A 20,452-nucleotide genomic window follows, 5' to 3' on the forward strand; every position below is an offset into this window, starting at 1 on the left:
CCCTTGTCGGTTGGGAAGACTCTGGCAACCCTGGTTGTCTGTTCTGTTTTTCGGGAAGGGGTCTGTTCACTTAGTGATGACTGCTAGAGGTGGGACTCTTTACTGTATTCCTAATAGACATTGGTATGACGGGTGGGGCTTGCTGTCCCTTTGTTAAACATTTTTTGCGAATTATAATATGTTAAAAAAGTACGTAGATTCTCGGTCCTACTGATTTGGTATATTCTCACCCCTTTCTTTCATTTGATAATTTCTAATAGCTCTAAATCTAAAACTTGTATCGACTTTCTGAAACTAGGAACGACTTAGTACCCTTTTGGTGAACTCCAAACATATCAGTATCTCTCAATCTTAATACCCTATAAATCTGCATAAACCACAGAGGCAACCAACCCTTCCTTAAACTCTCTCCTTAAACCCAATCTCCATTTCTCGACCACCTCAATAAGTATCAATCTCTTCCAAAAAGACCCACCTCTCTCCAGCAATTTTCCTCCACTTACACCTCGTACGTCTTACGAAAAATACTAGCACACTCTCACCGCGGCAGCCGATCGTTTCGAATGCATCGGTCCAGAAGCTGCGCAAAGGTCGAAGTCTCCCAAACAGCATACCCGATGATCGCATCCGGCATCCGTAAATCTGCAGGCACTACTAACTACTGACTTCGAAGGAGCTCCGCGACGCGTTCGGTAAAGCACCCATACAGGGACGTCGGTGCACAGACGTAGCAGAAAAGCGTCTTCCCGTCATCCAGTTCCTCGTTCCAAGGATATATTCACTGTGTGATATTTCGTGAAGCGTGTATAACCGCTGAAAGACACGGATTGCGAACGCATATAGCAGCCAGCGGAAAGGAAGTAGCGAGAGAGGAGGAGCACCGAGGAGGGTCGAAGAAGGTGTAGAGGATGAAGAGGCGGAGGGACTCTCGCGGAGGATGGATAAAGAGAGCCAGGGGATGGAGGGATATAGGTGAAATGGAAGCTGCCGCGCGCGGCTGTATGTTATGGATATCCATTCGCAGCGGATGGGAGCGCAGCGAGTCTCACAGCAGAACGATCACAGGATGACGCGGCAAACGGCGGGAAACGAGCGATACAGGCTCCAGGGAGGGAGATCGGGCTCCTTGCAAATCGCATCACAGATCAAACACGGCTTGTATATTAAACGTAACCTGCTAAGGCGTCCCGTCGACTGCTTATCTACTGTCCAAGCCTCTGGGTCAAGCGGCGGCTTGGAACCTCCCCTCGGCGCTCGTCGAGCCGCTCTTCGTGCAGAGCCGCGGCTGGCCACGGTCGCGACGCGCCGCGGAGATCGCCGTAAGAGATAAGCGACTCTGGACCCGCCGCCGCTTCCGAAACGAACATTCCAGACCAGTACTTTCGCGACTCGACGCGTCAGCCACTACCGTTTGACGTCCCGATGCGGCATGCGAGCATATGCGTGTGTACACTGTGTTTCTGGCAGCCAGTCGAGGATGCAGAATTGAAGTCGCTCTGTACGCATCGCTGACTTGTCTGTGACGAATCGCGGAGACGCGACGGCCGATTAAAGCGGGCATAGGATGCAGATCTTGGATCGCGTGAGGCGGGAGATAAGGCTTGGGGGGTAATGTCTTGACGAAGAGGAAGATAGTGCCAGACCATGTAGTTATTGGGAGGAATATAGATATTCAAGTTTCCAAATTTATCAAGTATTCAGATATTTCAATTGGGAAGTATTCAACTTCTTAAGTATTTAATTTCTCAAATAGTCAACTCCTCAGATAGTCAACTTCTCTAATAATCAACTCCTAAAATATTTAAATTTTCAAATATTTTCTACCTTTAAATCTTCAAATCGCCAATTCTTTTCATCTGCCAATTCTACAAGTTACAGAATTTAACATATCTAAATAACGTATCTATTCAAATTTCTGAGTTTTTTGAACCTTGAACTCCCGAAATTTTCAATTTTCCAAATACCCAAAAATTCAGATTTGTTTATCTTCAGAAATGATCAAAGTTCCTATACATATTTATTCCAGTCCCCGAATTCAATTTCCAGGCCACAATCTACAATACATAAACAAGTACATACATCAATAATTCAAACCATGAACCTCTGCACAAGTACTTCTCTGGCCGAATAATGGTCGCTCACAAAAAATCCAATTAAACCGTGAAAAATTCCATCGAGCGATCTCCACAGAATTTTCGCCAAAGATATTCGCCAAGGAGGAATAGAATCGGCATTCACGGCGCCAGAGTCCACGGTAAACGAACCGTCGTTTCAGCGATCGCTCGGCTGGCGTCGCCGCAAATCGCGAAAAGCGAAGGTGCCAGATGCGATTCGACGTCGGGATCAAGCGGTATCGCGGAAAATCCAGGAGGATCGTGGAAAAGAGGAAGCGAAGCTGCGCGAGGCAGCGAGAGGCCACGAGAGGGAAGAAGGAGGAGGAGGAGGAGGTGAAGGAGAAGTCGGAGGAGGGAGAACTGCTCACGGATGGTTGCTTCACACCCGTCAACTTCCGCGGATCCAGCAGAGCGGCAGAATGCAAGACGCCGACACCCTTTGAATAATGAAGCCCTCGGCTTCTATGCCTGTCTGACTTCTCCTCGTGAACGCTCGTTCTCCTTGCCGCGCCGCGGAGAAACCTACGAATTTGTAGCGACGGTTTCCGCTGGCTCCGCGTACCCAGCGTGCTGGGTAGAGGATAGAGAGAAGGGAGTACGTCGAGTCCGTGGCGTCAAATTTTAATTGCGTTACGACGATCCAGGAACGCGACGAAATCTTATCTCCCTTCTGTTGGAGAGTCTCTAGTCTCCAGACTTGCGTCTTAGGACAGAGAGTGATTACTCTCTGATGCTGACTATGGTTACTCTTAGATACTGACTTTTCTTTTTTCGAGGGAGGGACTTTTCTTTTTCCTCTTTCGGGTCCATTTGTGGCACTGTACATGTCTCATGAGAAATCCCCTGGAGAGCATTACGGGCAATGCTTTCCAAGAGACTTCTCATAGGATAGGTATAGGTGGTTGTTAAAATATATATGTTTGGGAATCCAAATTATTCCAATTGCAGTCATGTTATATTTATTTGATGTATAATATGAATGTTTGCAAGCTTCCGATGTTTGAATCATCATGTTCAGCGTTCAATTTTTTTTTCCTCTTAAGAAGAATTGATTTGCAGTCACGAGTGATAACGTACGAGGCATTTTCGATAAGCCGGATAAATTGAAATTTTAATATCGCCGCACACGATTCAGCCGAAATTGCGAATCGAAAGTTGGAATAAACATTTTCAACAGTCGAGATTTGTTTGGGCCATCTATATTTTATAAAGTTTATTCTATATAATCGTATCAAACGATCGGTTTCGATAGATTTTTATCGGCTCGAAACCGTTTTTTATTCGTTTCCTCATGTTTTTGCCACATGAGTGGAGCCACGAATTTCTACATCGCTTGTAAATGCTGATTTGCGTGTATGTTTCCCTTAGACTTTCTTCGTCATTTGTAAATTTGTGTTATTCAAAAAATTAATTTTAGAATTCTTCGTAACTCATATTAACACTCTTTGTAGACTGCTTGACTCAAAGTGATTATGGTCTATCATAGATGAACTTGGTGTCTGGCTAAAAGTAGAGGAAAATTTAAGGGATGATTCTAGACATTATTATATGTCACACGTAATTAACCGATAACTCAGTGGTAATTTTGTTACTCTCAACGACTAGAATCTCCCTTCGACCTGTACTATTGTCTCAACCTGTAATCAAATACTCTATGGACAAATTTTTATCATATTACTAGGGGAACTTGTAACAAGAACAACCCTTGTCAAGTTTTATTATTTTCTTCATAAAAATATAATCTAGAGGTCAGAAGACGTAGGACATCTGGGGACGAGGGTTGCCGGAAAATTCCTCGCCAAGATGGGAAAGTGAATTTCCCAGACGTTTAACACCTCCGAAAACACCACAGTAGAGAAGAGCGGGCCTATCATGACCTATTTGCGATCTATAGAACATGTGGGGATTCGCTTTTCCCTTACAGCAAGAAATTCCCTGGTAACCCTGCTGGTGACGAACTCCTAAGGCGTAGAATCTAAGCTCGGCACAGTAAAAGTAGTTTCCAAGGTGTCCTCAAGGTGTCAATTACTAGATACTTATCCCTATCATATAACAAAAAAAAAATAAGATAAGAAACAAAAAATTGACAAGGGTCGTTTCTGTTACGAACCTCTCAATTTCTATGGACCTTCTTGTCTCAAGAATCGTTCGAAATATAATACTTAGCGCTGCCAAAAGGAAAAGTACTAGCGTTTACGTGCCAGCAGGTATACAAACGGCGGTCCCGCGACATGGAGACGGAAACAGACGAGGATTTATTGCAGTTTCCGGCAGGCGGGTCCCTGGACGCGTCCAGCGGCTCGTTGTCGAGCGTGTCCCTCTCCGACAAGAGCATGTCGACGGACAACGTCGAGGAATACTTCGGGGATGTGCCGTTCGCAGGTAAACAGCAACGCACGCTTGGCTGCACCGCATGACGCTTCTTTCTGCCCACGTGTACATGCATTATCGTTGTGTTCGTACGTATTTGTCGTTTTCTTCACTTCAGTCGTCCCTGCCTGACGATTCCATCGTCGATCGGTGATCCTTCTCCCCACGGGACGGAGAGTTCAAACGTTCCCTAAAGAATCTGTGCTGTACGCGAAGACGATATTCGTTGTTTCTTTTCGATCGGAACGCGAAGGTTTTTTTTCTGTGCGTGATTAAGATGCCGGGAGAGTTTTGTTGTCGTGATTGTCTCTGGCTGGCGATTTTTATTGTATTTTCGTGCTGCGTTATGGTTTCTTTGAGTTCGCGATTTGCTGGGGTCATCGAGGCAAAGGGATGTTTCTTTGGGAGGGGAGTGAGTGTGACATCCGGAAGGTTCGATGTTCCTGTTAATATGTGTAGGAGTTTGTTATGAGAATTGTCACTTTGGAGCGAGAGGTGTACCTGACTCTCGTCTTCAGATATTGAAAGATTATTGAAAGACTGTTTCTAAAGACGATAACTGAATTGGTGAGTTGAAGGACAGTACAAGGCCAGAATTAATCATTTTCAAGTAATCCAAGAGGACTCTGGCTCTGGAGTCCAAATAGCCCAAGACCAAAAAGTCCAATTATTAAATTTGTACTGTTCCTCAATTCACCGACTCAATTTTCAGAAAAGCAGTCTACTTGTCAATAATTCTAGCAAAATAAAAAGGTACTGAGATTACAAGGAATAAATACTATAATTCTCTTACAAATAACTTTTGTTCCTCTCTAGAAGTTCCTCGAAAAATCCCTACTTTTTTACTTATTTTTACTTATTTATCACCATCAAACTCCCAAAGCTGGCTCTACACCAGCGAACAGTTCGCAAACACGAATCGCAAACTTTTTATCACCCTTACTTGAATATTTCGCGAACACCAAGAATAATATGCAAACAGACGATTTCAAAGAAATTTAATTTCCATACTGTTCACGAGCAGTTCGTAAACTCTGTTGTATTTGCACCTTACCATATTCCCTATAAAAACACTCAAAGCGCCTACCTACCATTCTCCACACCCACGAAACGAACTTTCCGGATCTCCAGGTTCAAAGAACCGCTAACTCACAAGGTGGATGGACTCAAAGTGAGACCAAAACGAAAAATAAAAAAAAAAAAAGACTGAGGGGTTGAGCAGAGCTCCTTCAGGTTGACCGTATTCGGACGTGTTTTGATGTCAGCAGCTCGGAAAAAAGGGATTCGGCTGCACTGCTAGAGACCCAAGCTCGCGTTTTCGTGGCCATCGGAAGTGCGTCCATGGCGGCTGTCGAGCGATTTTAACGGAGGGAACGGCGTCCTCTTAATTTCCCTAGCGGAGTGCGAGCGAAGGAAGCAACCAGTAGAGAGTCCGTCGCCGTCGGATTTTCAATCTTTGCTAACGCGAGAAAGACGTGCCGTGAGAGCGGAATCCTGCTTGCGGAAGGAGCTAACGATCGTTGCTCGTTTGAGCTCGGATCCTCTGTTCCACGTTAACGTCGCTCCCGCGTCGTTATCAGGGGCAAAGTGTTTTTGCTTTTCGAGAGGTGACTGGGGGTAGTTCCGGGTGCTATTCTCTTTTACGAAGGATCGGCTCGAGTTACATATACCTTTTTAATACGATAATACTGAGGTAGATGATCGAATGGTTCCTTAGATTATCGAGTATTTACCATAGTTCGTTAACTGTGATGTATATACGCGTTGTGAGGGTGTTCGGGGGAGGATTTAAGAATCTGAGGAGGTTTGGCGAGGGTTGCTGATGTGGGTGGAGGATGTTTTCTTAAGGAGTCGTGAATGCACTTTGGCGAAGGAGAGAGTGATTTATTATTTTAATATTGAAAGTGGAAAACATGGAAGATCACTGTTTGCAGAATTGATTCATTTTTATTTTTGTTCTTCCAATGAGCGCACTGCTTGCCTTTCATTGAAGCCGTAGAGTTGCTTGTGTTACTCATGCGAAATGTTACTTTTTGATCTGACAGAGTTGAAGTGTGATTAAATAAAAGAGGGAGTAAAAAAAATTTGTATAGAGGGTACAAAGTATAGGTATATCTTTCGGAAATTTAATATTTTTGTAGTCCAGTTTTAAGAATTTAAAATATGTAACTTACTAGTAGCTACTATGTTATTGATTCTAAATTTTAGAAATTTGCGCGACGTAGGAATACGTCTATTGGAGCCACAGTATTATGTTCAATTCAATTGATTTTCTAAGAGTGCTCGTTTATTATTATACCTTTTCTGGCAGCGAATTTGGAACGTCCAATATTCAAAATTTGAATATTTGAAAATTTGAATATTTGAATATTTGAATATTTGAAAATTTGAAAGTTTGAAAATTTGAAAATTTGAAAATTCGTTAATTTGAATATTTAAAGATTTGAAAGTTTAAATATTTGAAAATTCGTTAATTTGAATATTTAAAGATTTGAAAATTTGAAAATACAAATTCTTTAATCACTTACACCAGTAAAACAGAAATGAAGCAATCCTCGATTCGCATCAGCAGAACCTTAAATCCTCAAATTCTTAAAGCCCTTTCATCGCCACCCCACGTTTACCAATCGTTACATATACCATGTATAATACCTACATCGTTTCTCGACCAGAGTATACACAACGTTTCCTATATATTTTCTTATATATTTATCGTTCGCCAGGTACATCGGTGACACCATTCTGTAAATACACTGTCCCGTTCAAGCAGCTGCCGATGTGCCACGAAAGGGCAATTTTCCAATCCAACTCGTTATGTCATAGTTTAAAACAGTAGATCGTACATATCCTTACTACACCGTAGTATTTGCCATTTCTCGTTCCAATCCGTGTCTCGACAAATCTTAGACAAGTAGTTATTAAGAAATCGTATAAATTACATGAAAGAAGCTCCAAATTCTCGATGAGCTTCGATCCTCTTGACTCGCAAGAGACATTATAATCGTCGTTGTAGATCGTAGCGAAAGCTATACGTAAGTGAAAGTATTCTTCGATATACGAGGGTATTGTAACGGGTGAGACGAATTATAGAATCGTGTTCGGCCATCAGGAAATCGTGGATAGGTTCGCTCTCGAACGCTCGCGAGCCTGTAATTTTCTCACGCGATCACGAGATCGAGCACAGCATTTTGACGCTGCAAACGACATCGTTCTTTCACATAAAAAGTATCAATTTTCTTTTTCTTCCGACTGATAAATAAAACACTTGAAAAATACAGTAACACTTGCATCATTATCGAATCTATTTTTTACACTAATTTTTTTTTTTACTTTAGTGATGAGAAAGGCACAGAAAATTCGATCGATGTTTTTTGTTGCGTTTTCATTGAACATTACTAAACATTCCAAAGCGTCAGTTCCTCGAGAGCGGAACCTATCTTCGAGAAGAGCCAGAGGCGTTCCATGGTCACGGTGAGACACGTAGACTTAAGTATTTTTTATTTGTTACACATTGAATTTTCTTTCCTGGTACAGTATATATATATACATATAATTTGTTTTCTCTTTTATTTTTTTTTTTTTTGAGCAGTTGATTTTAGATTTTATTTTATGTTAAACGCTTCGTCTAGTTATTGTAATCGCTCGACGAGTATTACGTATGAGAGTATACTTTGGAAATTAGGTACACGCTTAGGTACACTGTAGACGTATGGAATATTAAGCGATTATAGTGCGTTATAATATATATATAGTATATATTTACACGTATATATAAATATCGTTGGTGTGCTAATAAACGTTATGCTGCTGTGTATGCGGTGTCTTGAATTATTTTGTCGCTTTCGTTCGTCCTATGAGCTTCTCGTCACTGTCTTCTTAGCCCCTTTTCAACGTCCGTTCCGTTGAGCTTGCTTTTCCGGTTCGTTATCGTTTTTCCTTTGCGCGGGAATACTTACTTCGTTCCTCGACGGTAATCGAATCTCGCGTTGATTAAGATTGCAATTCAATTCTGTCGCGAGATGCTTCTGCTGTTGAATATTGTTGTTTATAACGCAGTTAATGGTTCGTTTCATTAATGCAATATTTTCATTTTCCCTTTTGCAAGAAGAATGAAAAATCGTAATATTTCTTGGACGGTCATTTGTGAAAAGGAAAAGTAAGCGATAATCACTCGTTTTTCTTTTAATTTCTAAATATGGATAGCAGAGTATTTTATTGTTTTTTTTTTTTTTTAGTGAGAGGTAAGGCTTTCGAGAAGCCTGTGGTTAATCTTTGCAGTTGAGTTTCTGTGTGCCGAAATACTTTTTAGTGAAATTGCATGCGAGTGAGACGAGTGCCGAAGAGATTGCATATCGGATATGTTTTTTAATATTTCTTTTTCGAATGTAATCGTACATAAAAGTGTACAGAAAGCGTGGATCGTGAATTTTTTTCACAATTATACATTCCTCAATGCACTTTTAATGATGCACGGTAAGTCACCATTCATTATGTATATAATATAATTACATTTCATTCTTACAGTTCTTTTAAAGTATAAAGTGTCAATTTTTATTCGATTATTCTCATTGTATATACTTTGTAAATACGTTTTACTGCACATAGGGATGCTCTTTCAGATTTACATATGATTCATGTATTATTGAACATTTAATTCTTTCTTCATTGACTTATTATTGTCACTTGTTGATGGGCATGACTATTAACTACTACCTATTCAGTACTGTCACAAACATGTTACTAATTTTAGTAATATAAGTATTTATAGTAATGGCAGATGATAGTATGAAGCTAACTGAACGATAATATTTACTGAATATATACATATGCTCAAATTCTTTTTTTTTCATGGGTAATAGTCATTTTAGACGACTACAGTCAGAATGAAAGTGACTGACTAATCAGTGTCATCACGACGCTTTCTCTCATCAAGTTATCTTTCACCTCGTTAACGACTATGCCACGCAGAAATCACTGGTTTCCTTCAGATTCTCAGGTCACCTAAATTAAACTATTAAATTTTGAACTAAAAAATCGTCGATATTTGAGCTATTGTAACTTCGAAGAAAAGAATGTTATTGCAGTGAGCCTAGACTCATTGTAAAGGGCAAAGCCTCTACTTTCTCATCCCTGAATTTAATTTTTCCTCAAATTATTTTCCATTCGACTGCAGGCCGAGAAAGAGAAGGTGGTTTTTACCCGAATATTTTCCAAATTCAATCTACTCTCTGAGATTTGATAAATTTTTTTCAAGGCTGATTTTATAGTATATTTCACGTTTGAAGTCTCCCTTTTCTAACGAGACCTTAAAAATCGATCTACGATTTTTTTTCACCGAATTATTGCAGTTTGAATGAAAAGTGTGACTCAGGTACCAGAATCACATAATGGTCAAAAGGTCGAAAAAAGGTCGACCTTTAAGCTGCTGTAACTTTATGAAAAAAAATGATACTGTAGTGAGTCTAGGCTTATTTTAAAGGGCAAAGCCTCTACTTTTTCACTCCAGAATTGAATTTTTTCGAATGCCATTTTCTGCTCGGCTGCAGGCCGAGAAAGAGAAGGTGGTTTTTCTCCAAATATTTGATAAATTTAAACGACTGTCTGGAACTTGATAAATTTTTTCCACAGTTGAATTTGTAGTAAGTTTCAAGCCTAAAGTCTCCCCTTTCCAACGAGACCTTAAAAATTGACCTCCGATTTTTTCCCGCCGGTTTACCGCACTTTGAATGAAAAATCTGCACCAGCGTCAGAAATTCGCAATAATCCAAAAATCCTATCAGATTTCCTTAAAACTTTTTTCGTCTTTCCTTGGACCAAAAACAAGTTCCCAAGTTCTCCTCAAACTAACCACTCGCCTAATGTTACAGGTACATGCCTCCCCTCCCGAGTCATCATCATCCAAGAAACCACCAGCACAAAAGGACCTCTCCAGAACCTCTTTCCTATGCACCCACCACTTTCTTCCAACCTTACGCAACCTTACACCATGGATCTACGCAGGCACCCTTCTCCCCGCGCTCTCACCAGGCATGTAATCCATCCAATTGCATGCGACAAGTGGAAAGTGGAGCAAGGTGAGATCCAACCGACGTCCTTTAATATCATTAGCCTCTTAATTATTTCCATCCGCGGTCGAGTTACGCAATGGTAATACTGCACCGTGGAGCTCTGCGTTGCGACAATGTTGCACACTCGACAGGGCCCTGAGAGCGTAGGCCTCGACATCGGGATTCAATTCCAAAGTATAATATGTCAATGGCAGGCGCCGCTTAAAAAGCTAATTCCTTCGCTGTCGCTCGAACCGCGAGCACGATAATCGTCGCGGCTCGTTGCCGCAATAATTCATTCTGCCGTCACGAGAACTACCGGTTCGTACATTAACTCGTGATATCTGGGAGATAGCGGCGCGTCCCGCTGAATCAACAGACTTGGCCAGCCTTATCGACGCCTCACGAGAGTACGCGCCTCGTCGTTTTTAGTGATAAGTGAGGGAGTACGCGTCCCTCGTGCTTGCGATATCGAGAGGGGCCGTGCTTGTCCTAGGTTGTGAATCTTCGATAATGCAGAGACTTTATCTGAGCGCTCACGGATTCGTTGGCCTCGAGGAGCTCGTCTGCTCGAACGTTGAGGAGGGTCTTTGGTCACCGTGGTGAACCAGAAACGAGGAATGCTTTTGTAATATAATTTTAGGATTTAGTGTTGGATCACACGTGGGGGGAATTTTGAGGGGTGCTTCCAGATTTTGAGGGGTGCTGACGCAATTTTGGGTCTCAATGGTTTATTTACAAGCTTCGCGAAATAAGTAAAAATCATCTGAAAGGAATAAGGAGTGGTATTACTGTCAAGTTGAATAGGTGCCTCTCCTATAAAATGACCTCTTTAGCAGAGATGCTGAGAGCTGACACTGAAGTAGAAGAAGACCAGAGTCAGTCTATAGATTCTTTCCTCGCGAAGTTAATATTCGAAATAGCTGCTAACTACAGTTACAGAGTACAGTTACCACGGCTGCACTGAATGTAGATAGAAGATGAATTCACTCGGCCTTCTGATGAATAGAGATTCATAACTGGAGCCTTCGTTTGAGGAATTACTGCTTCGCCAACGAATTGAAAAACCATGTTTTTCCTTTACAAGTCCCCGAGTGAATTCTAAAAATCCTCGCACTTGGGACGAACTCGAAAAATACAGAATCAGTTCTTTTATCTACGTTCACTCGATAAACTTCTACTTCATGAATATAATATTCAAAATGGCTGCGCAGTATAGAAAGATAGAACGAGAATCGCCTAATCGGATTGCAGGATTGAAATTCGAAGCCTGATCTATAATTTATCGGATTAGACCGTTCCACTTCAAACTATTCTACGTTTTCTCTGAAGCTTAAAATTCCAAACGATTTTTTACACATCATCAGTGACGTTACCATAGTAATTTATTCGAAAAGTTCAAGATTTAAGCAAGGATCAGAACCTATCCTATTTCACTCGAAAGAAATTTAAACGAGTATAGATTCACGATATCTATCCAGAATTGAGTTCATAGACTCATAAAGGCTAAGGATCGATTCGATGAATTCGCTATATACTAGCATTATTTAATAGCTAGCCTAACTCGAGCATAATTGATGGCAAGAACCTACACAGAGGGATGGAGGTCAGCAAAATGAATTCACCAGCTCAATTGGGACCGTTCCCTCGCATAATTCGGCTCGGTTAGCGTCACTCGTCCGATTCGGCAGCAACGTCCGCATCAACCATAACAGCTACAATAAGGCAAACCGCATCATGAGCATCCGGTGGATTACGGTACGCGTTACGGCACGAGCATGCGTTCCCAAAGGGACACTGGAGCTTGACAATTCCAGCGCTTATCAACACGCTCTTCTTTATGAGGGAGAGACCATGAACCGTGATTATCGAGTTCCTAATCACTAAGCTCTTTCTAATACTTCGAGATTTATTGCTGGCAATTTGACACTTGTTGGTTCCAAAATAGATGGTTTTAAACGAGGAGGGACTTTTTTCTGGGTCATGGTATGTAAATCAAAACGATCAAATTGAACCATGAAGTGGCATGAAGATTGGATCTGTGTTTGGACCCCAGAGTCAGAGTGTATTAAGTCCACTTTTCTTAGAGAATCTCGTTTTATCTTGTACATCTTGAACCAAAGGGGATCCCCTTCCTGAATACTAGATTTTTGCATCTTTGATTTGTTCTCCTCTGAAATTTGAGAAGTGTGATTTTTTTAGTCTTTTTAGTCTTTTCCATTCAGGCCTAGAAGGTGTACTGTCAATGTAACAGTAGAACATCGATTAAGACTTGAACTATGATTCAATATTAGACTATCAAAAAGAATAGAATTAGTTATTAGAAAAGTACTTCAGATTTGAGTCTCTTATTACAACAATTAGTCAAGGCTCTATCAACTATATCTAATAACTGAATTATCCCCCGTGCCAACCGTAAACCACGATTACATCATACATAGTGCTAGTTCTTGCTCAACAGCTCCATTTCACCAATCCTATTCATCGTCTCTAAACTGACACCACAATTTCTCGATCTTTGCACGGCCCTCGGCCATAATCTTGAAACTAACATCCACATCCTCTTTCTTCATTTTTCAAAGCAGGAGATCAATAGCCACATTCGCATGATAATTGATTTGTCACAGCCTGACGCATGACACGCTCCAAGGAAGCAAGCAAAGCGACCAGACACTCGGCTCCATTAGCATTCAATGCAAACATTTTCACATGAATGTAAGCGCGCGAAGGTACACATCGAAAGTACATTGCACTGTTGCGTACCTCGCACGAAAACGTATTAAAACTTGTTTCGAAGCGTGTAGCCAAGCTATCGCGGCGAGAGGTAAGAGCCTGGCATAAGGAAACAGCACAATGTCTCGTTTGACAAACGATATGCTTTATCTTATCGCTGTTTATCTCTCCGTGCGCCTGATCTTTCAGCATCTTCAAGTAAATCAGAGCTCGGTCCCCTTTCCGGCATCTCGGGGTAGAAAATAGAGATTTTCCGCTGGGGATTTGGAAACTCCATTTTTCAAAGATTTCTCCATTTTCTCTCTGGAGCATATTTCTGAGGTTGTAAGGCAAACAACTTAAATCACATGTTTTCATTTTCGAGATATTGGCGTTTAAAATCTTTCATTTCAATACTCTCTTATGGACTTGTGTCTTCTTGAACCCTTATCTTTAAGTGCCCTTTCTTCTTCTTGCAAATATAAATTCTGTACTCCAGATCTCAATCAAGGCTTCAAGTCGAATTTTTAAAGAATGTGATATAAGTCATTTTGCCCTGCAGCCACAGATTTGATGACTTCGTCCAAGTGATTTGGAGTTCTTTATCTTCTCTTCTTCAATGAGTGAAAATTTTGGAGTGAAGAGCCTTTAAAGAGAAGAATCGATTACTTTTAAGAGAAAGAGAGCGACTGTGAGCAAGCTGCACAGTGGTTTATCTTGTTGATGAGGGAGAAAACGTAAGCGTGTGCTGTGCGCAACCGTGAGGGAACCGGAATTTATTTTCAGCGGGCTAGTTAACTTCTCATTGTGCTTCGTTTACGACCGTGACGGAAAGTACGCGCTTCTTTGTTATCGGGGGAACGCGGAAATTTGTCCTCGAAATCGATGGCGAACTGTGACCCTTTTTCGGTGTCGTTTTTGTCTTGTAAATGAGTTGTCGATGAATAGATTTTCGAATTTTTACAATAGAATATGGGTGTTTTTTAGCACATACATATTTATATTTATTCTGAGTAGAATCTTGTTTGCTGTCATTTCAGTGTTCAGAAATTAATTGGAGGGGCCAAACTAGTAAAAAAAAGTTTGCAGTAACGGTTGTCCTGTTTCACCCAACTAACTTAATGTGATCGTAAAACTTTATTCTTAGAAACGCATATCTGTCGTTTACCCATTTGTGTAATGTGTCGTCGTTAAAGTGCAAAGTACCGAGCTCTATCAGAGATCTTAAACGTATGCCGCTCGTATCAAGCAAATGGACAGAAATGATTCATCGAATATTATGAAACTATTGACCAACAGTTACTGAGGTCATACGTAAAGTATGATGCACTAATAATGCATAGCTAAGTGGAATAGTTAAGTAAATAGTAATTAGTTTACAAGGAGACTCATTGCATATAGTGAAGTAGGTTTAAGACAAAAATAGGACAAGTGTACACATAAATATTTTTTATACTTCTGACGCTAGACTCACATATTCTACACTCTCCTGTATACATATAGAATCTTTTATTCAAATACTATCATGATTATATGAACACCAGGTGATGATCCTCTCGTAACATCATTTTCAAGAACTACAATTATTCCCCTCATAAAAAAAAAAAAAAAAAAAAAAAAAAAACAAAAATTAAATCCTGCCTATTATTTAATTATTCACTTTTTATTTTATCTTAGAATCAATATCATGTTTAATTGCTACACATATATTCCTATTATTTTACTTTATTTTCCTATCATATTATATTATCTTCTCCACCACCTCGAGCACTATCTTAATCTCAATCTGTTTATAAAGTAAATGTCATTCGTCAACCTCATAAGAATTAAATAGTGTTCAGTTCATAAGAAGACTTACGTAAAAAAAAATGTAAGGGACAAGGGTCAAATATTTCCCTCCTATCCTAGCAGAAGCTTGCGTTAGGGCCAGATTATGCCATCACACAGGAATGTATAAACCATGAGACATGACTCACGCGCGATATCGTCGCTCCGTTCTTTCGACGGAGCGTGACTGTGACCCGTGGCCTTTTTTTCCACGTTCGACGAAGCACAAGCTCGTAGATAATTCGAGCGTTCTCGTAATTGACGCGACAAGTGGGCCGCCTTGCGATTAATCAATGGGAACGGCGCTTATCGCTGCCCCGAAATTAATTTCGCAATACGGGTCGTTGGTTAATTAAAAATTCGTCGGAGGACAGGCAGCTCTGTTTTGAAGCATTTATTACTTGGAGTCAAAGATTAGATTGTATTGAATTCGAGAGAAATAATTGAAAAAGGAGACAGAGGAAATATAGTGTAGAGTGTAGGTATTTAATTTACTTGAACAAGACAAGATTATTTTTCCCGTATGGTAAAATATCTTTAGATTCCTAAAATCCTAATCTTGTGGAAACCTTAAAAAATATTACCTCATTCTTGCAAATTAAGGTAGGTGACCACAAGCCAGTGCTTTCAAATTTTCCAGCCATGAGAAATCCATGAATTAATAATTCAAATCTAGGGGTCAGGTAAGACCCTAAACTATATGAGCCATTCAATAATTTCACTAAATAAATACATATTTACAAACATTGTAAATCAGTGTAAACATTAGCATGACAAAATTAGATTCACCTATTTTATCTAAAATTCGAAAAACTACAAGGACCAAATCTCACTGCTTCATCCACTCCCACCTCAAAAGTGCCATAAACTACGGTTACTGAAAGCGCGCGAAATTTAAAAATCCCGCCGCGATGTCATCAGCGACTGCAGAAGAAGCGTCCCGCTTTCTCGCGCGGGCACGGCTCTAAACCACTCGTAATTGCTTCGACGCTCACGCGCGTCTATTGATCTTAAACGGAAGCGACGAAGAAGTCCTCGTGTTCGGTCTGGCACGCACAGTGCATTTTAATAGACGACGTGTACCGTTTCCTCGAGCGCAGAATGGATTAGTCATGGTCTCCGAGAAGTTTCTCAGAATGGCAGACTAACGAACTCGTCGACGTCCCGCCACCGACTGACGTGGACGACGAGTCACGCCTTCTGCTAAAATCTGTCACGAGTTCCATATTACGCGATATATATTATCACGTGTTGCGTGATTCGAGAATCGAAATAACCAGCTCGACGATGAGCATCGCGTGCGCTCGCTTATGGAACGATTGATCAATGATCGCACGCACGCGTTAATACGCTCGGAGTCCTACTTGTTGCTCTAGATGTCCTGGGGAGAGTCTGTTGCAGTATTTCATTGTAGATGGTCGGTGGCCACTGGGGCCTATCTCGAAGGAATCTAAATTGGAGAAGGAGAATTAATGTTTTCTTTGGCTTAGACGCTGATTTCAATTCTTCCTGTACGATCCTGAGGATCTCTGATCCTAATATTTGGTCAACGATTATTGATGGTTAACGAGATTGGAACTAAAGATAGCAGGGAAGTTATTCCCAGGGACGTCTAAATACATGCGTACCTTGACTTTGATGGATCTTCGAGTACCAGGGTTCTTGAGATCTTGAGTGTGACACGTGTCTAGGTTAAAGATCTAGGAACTGAGGAACACTGGGTCTCAGTTTAAACTATATCCACCTTGTTTTAATCTGAATTTCTTGTCCTTTTTAGAGGAGCTTTATAGTAGTCTCACAGGAATAGATTTGAAATTACTGTTCATTCCTTCTCAGTGTCACTTTGATTAGTGGTGTTTCTATTGAATTAGCTGTCTTTGGTTGTACACAAAGATTTCTGTAATTTGTTACGTGTGTAATATGGGTGTCCAGGAACAAGGTAATTGCGTAGCACGGGGTCCGTGGACAAACGCAACTTTCAGGCACGAAAAACGTGTCTTCTGTTCATTAACATGACAATGGCCGACCCTGGTCAGCTGGAACGAACCTTCACCATGTGCGAGCGTGCTCCACGCGAGTGTGGATTCATTGTCTGCACCGTGCCATTCCATTCTTCTTCAGGGTCGTCTCCGTGTTTTTGGGGACCTGGAACTTCGCTGGCTTCGGAACTCGAGGCTTCAGGATCCCTTGCAACATATGGTCCCTTTAGTATTCAGGAGCATTGTACCACTTTTTTATGAGTGTGGTAACAGCTGATTTCGAGACAGTTTTGAAATCTATAGTATTCTTGAGCTATGAAATTGTTCTGTTGAACTATTCTATTATTTTCCTCTTTAGATAAGTCTATTGTGCCTTTGAAGATAGAGCAACCTACTTAACTATCTGAGGCTAGAACATAATTCGTAAATTAGCTCAATTTGTGCCTAGCCTTGATCATCATTATGATCTATTACTGAATACACTTAATTCATCAACTTTGGAAGATCATGGTGATGTAACGAAGGAGGTAGTCCTTGTGGTCATTTAGTCATTGATGGTCTTGGTTTGAAGGATTTTACTGTTTAAATTTATCCTTTGACTAATGAATAGAATGACAGACATTCTTCGTAGAATGACTGTTCGTTTTTTAAATTCTGAAAAATTAAGTCAGAAAACATACATTGACATCTAAAGTAATTTGAAATATTTATATGCATACCATTGCTAATGACTGCATTCCATTTCCAAAATTAGAGTGACTCACGATTCAGTCACCACGTCTCTAATTCTGAATTCATTTTACACATCACGCTAATATTCAAGTAGTTAAACAGAGGTGAAACCTATCAATTGTAAATGAAGTAGATAAAAGAAAGAACACCACTGCAGTTAATCATAATTAGCTACCGTTTCAACTGCACCTAACCAAACCCATGAGTCATACAGAATACTCTTCCATATCAGATGCAACACACAGTGCTAATGAAATTACCTCATTCACAGTACCTAAAAAGAACAATATACTAACAACGTAACAACAAGTTAATTAGCCATGGGCACCTAGAACCCATGCAAATATCTGAAATTTATTACTCCTTACATCTCCCTTCCCCTCAGCCACCAACACCACAAATCCATACAATTCAAAACACAACAAGATACACATCAAGTTCCTCATAATTATACTCTAGCACGAACCCGCTAATTACCACCTGCAAACCAAGGCTACAGCTCCCCACACCTTGACGAACAACCAAAATCGAATTTCCCACCATGGAACAGCATAAGAGAAAAAACCAGAAACAGCATCGACGAGGAAGCAGCCTATCCCCCTCCACCGACGCTCCCCCCCAGTCGGTGTAACTCGGTCTGGGGTCCCAACGCTCGCTAGTCCCATCTCTGGGGTCATCTTTCCGAGCACGGTCGGCCAGCTATGCATGTATCCGACTCGGCCAACTTTCTACGCCTCTCTGTTCCTCCTTTCCGCTAGCGCGCCTCTCCCTTTCCGTCTCATTGTCCCGATGGCCAGAGTGCGGGTGGCGAGGACCGAGTTCCCTCCTCCTCCTCCTTCCTCCTACTCCTCTTACAGTGCCACCACCACCAGCGACCGCTCCTCGTGGACCTAACACGTTCGAATTAGTCGTCTCGTTAAACAGCCTCGTGGCACGTCGAGGAACGAGGTCTGTCGCGTTTGCTCGGATGACCGCGTCGCTGGTCGTTCGCCGATAAGGAGACCACGGGTCAACGCTGACGTGTGCTTCTCGCGAGGTGGACCAGTTCGTCGGCGCCCGGCACGAGTGTTTCGATTCAGAGAGGAAATTGTATGCAGAAGAAGTTTGATGGGTCCTGGACTGTGTGAACCAGTTGCAGCGGGCTGGGGTCTTTGAGTGGTGCATGGGAGGATCGCTACGGGTCATGGGACTGGGGAGTAATTGTTGGACTAAGGCAAGCTTGGGTGAAAGTGATCTCGACTGGATTCCTGGAATTCCATCGCGGAGAGGCGTTTTAGTGGCGGGTCGTTGGGGATAAGTTGAGAGGAGGACACTTTCTTAGGACACTTTTGGGGAATCCTTGGGGATCCTAGGGGATTCTGGTGATTTCGGAGCTGCGTGAGGATAACGGGGTTCGAGGTTTAGCGTCTTGTTGGTTGGAGATCATTGATGTGATCTGTGGACTGATTAACAGATTGTAGTTCCTGTCCTAGTTCACTACAAATAGTGTAAGTAAGTTGGTCGTAGGAAGCCTTCTGTTGAACAGAAGGGAAGTCCTGTTTATTGAGCTACAGTGCCATGTGGATCTAGAAAGGATTCTTCAGAATTTATTGAAACCTCTTGTAGCTCAATTTTCAACATTCACTTAGACAAATTAGATCAGTATAATTTTTAACAGACCATTAAATATATTCCCAAAATTTAGGCAAAATCAATTTCTTCATCTGAAGGCCTCCAATAAATTTCGACAAAACCAATAGAATCTCCAAAACGATAAGAAACCAAGTTCTTTAAAAACTGAAGCAAAATAAAATTCTTTACCAAAAGAATTTCCTCGGTTCCTTCACTCGAAGATTAAATTCAGCTGTCGAACTAAAACGAATCGACAAATTCTGATCAAAACTGGAATCACTATGAATCCACCAATCATATCTCTCTGATTTCTTCGAGGAAAGTGGCAAAGCCGATTATCTTATCACAACGACCACAAATACCACGATCGAAGAAGCCATCGGCAGCCTTGCATCGAAAAAAAAAAGAAAAAAAACGGAAATACACCGAAAGTTCGCCAATTGACTCACGGACACAGGTAGACTGGAGGAGGTAACCGAGGGTCACGTGTCCCGCGCCGAACGAGAACCGATCGAGGCAGAGGTATCGAGCGTCAGTGTGCGTCGGAGCGAGGATCGATCGAGACAGGTGGATCATCGCGCTCGTGTGGTCAGGGCGTGTCGTCGCGTTCAGAAAATCTAAACCGTCAGTTTGGCAACCATATTTTCGAAGAATAAAACAATTCTAAGACCCTGCAATACCGCTCGAATTTCAAGAATCTTGAAATTCGCTGTATCACCAAAATATCGCAACATCTGACGTTTCAATTAAAACAAAGTGTTTCCACTACTGTTTTTTATTTAGTAACTGCAAACATTGATGAGACAATTGATAGGAGATTTGAAAAGTGATTCGTGGTATATTCAGTGTATGTTATCCAACCAGTGAAAGACAAAATTGAATATCCTTAAAATCAACAAAAAAACAAGTGACCCAAAATTCGAGTGCACCGCGAAAATGGAATACACGTCAAGATATTGAACCAGACAGCAGCCCCCGGATATATGCAATACACAAAAGGTGAGTGACCACTAGCAACCAAAACCCAATTCTCTATCGACGATCACAGTAGCCTCCAACC

At 41.3% G+C, this 20,452-nt stretch overlaps 1 protein-coding gene across 2 annotated transcripts in view; it reads left to right on the forward strand.

Annotated features, from left to right (window-relative positions):
- The window catches only part of LOC143188620 (ankyrin repeat and SAM domain-containing protein 1A), a 67,878-nt gene that overhangs the window by 29,017 nt on the left and 18,409 nt on the right, over positions 1-20,452 (forward strand). For both annotated transcript variants that reach the window (XM_076392964.1, XM_076392965.1), the window contains one exon: positions 4,322-4,496. In XM_076392964.1, the coding sequence (XP_076249079.1) occupies positions 4,322-4,496 (175 nt within the window). The remainder of the gene's footprint in view (positions 1-4,321; positions 4,497-20,452) is intronic.

Source organism: Calliopsis andreniformis, chromosome 3, assembly GCF_051401765.1.
Source record: "Calliopsis andreniformis isolate RMS-2024a chromosome 3, iyCalAndr_principal, whole genome shotgun sequence".
Lineage (NCBI taxonomy): Eukaryota > Metazoa > Arthropoda > Insecta > Hymenoptera > Andrenidae > Calliopsis > Calliopsis andreniformis.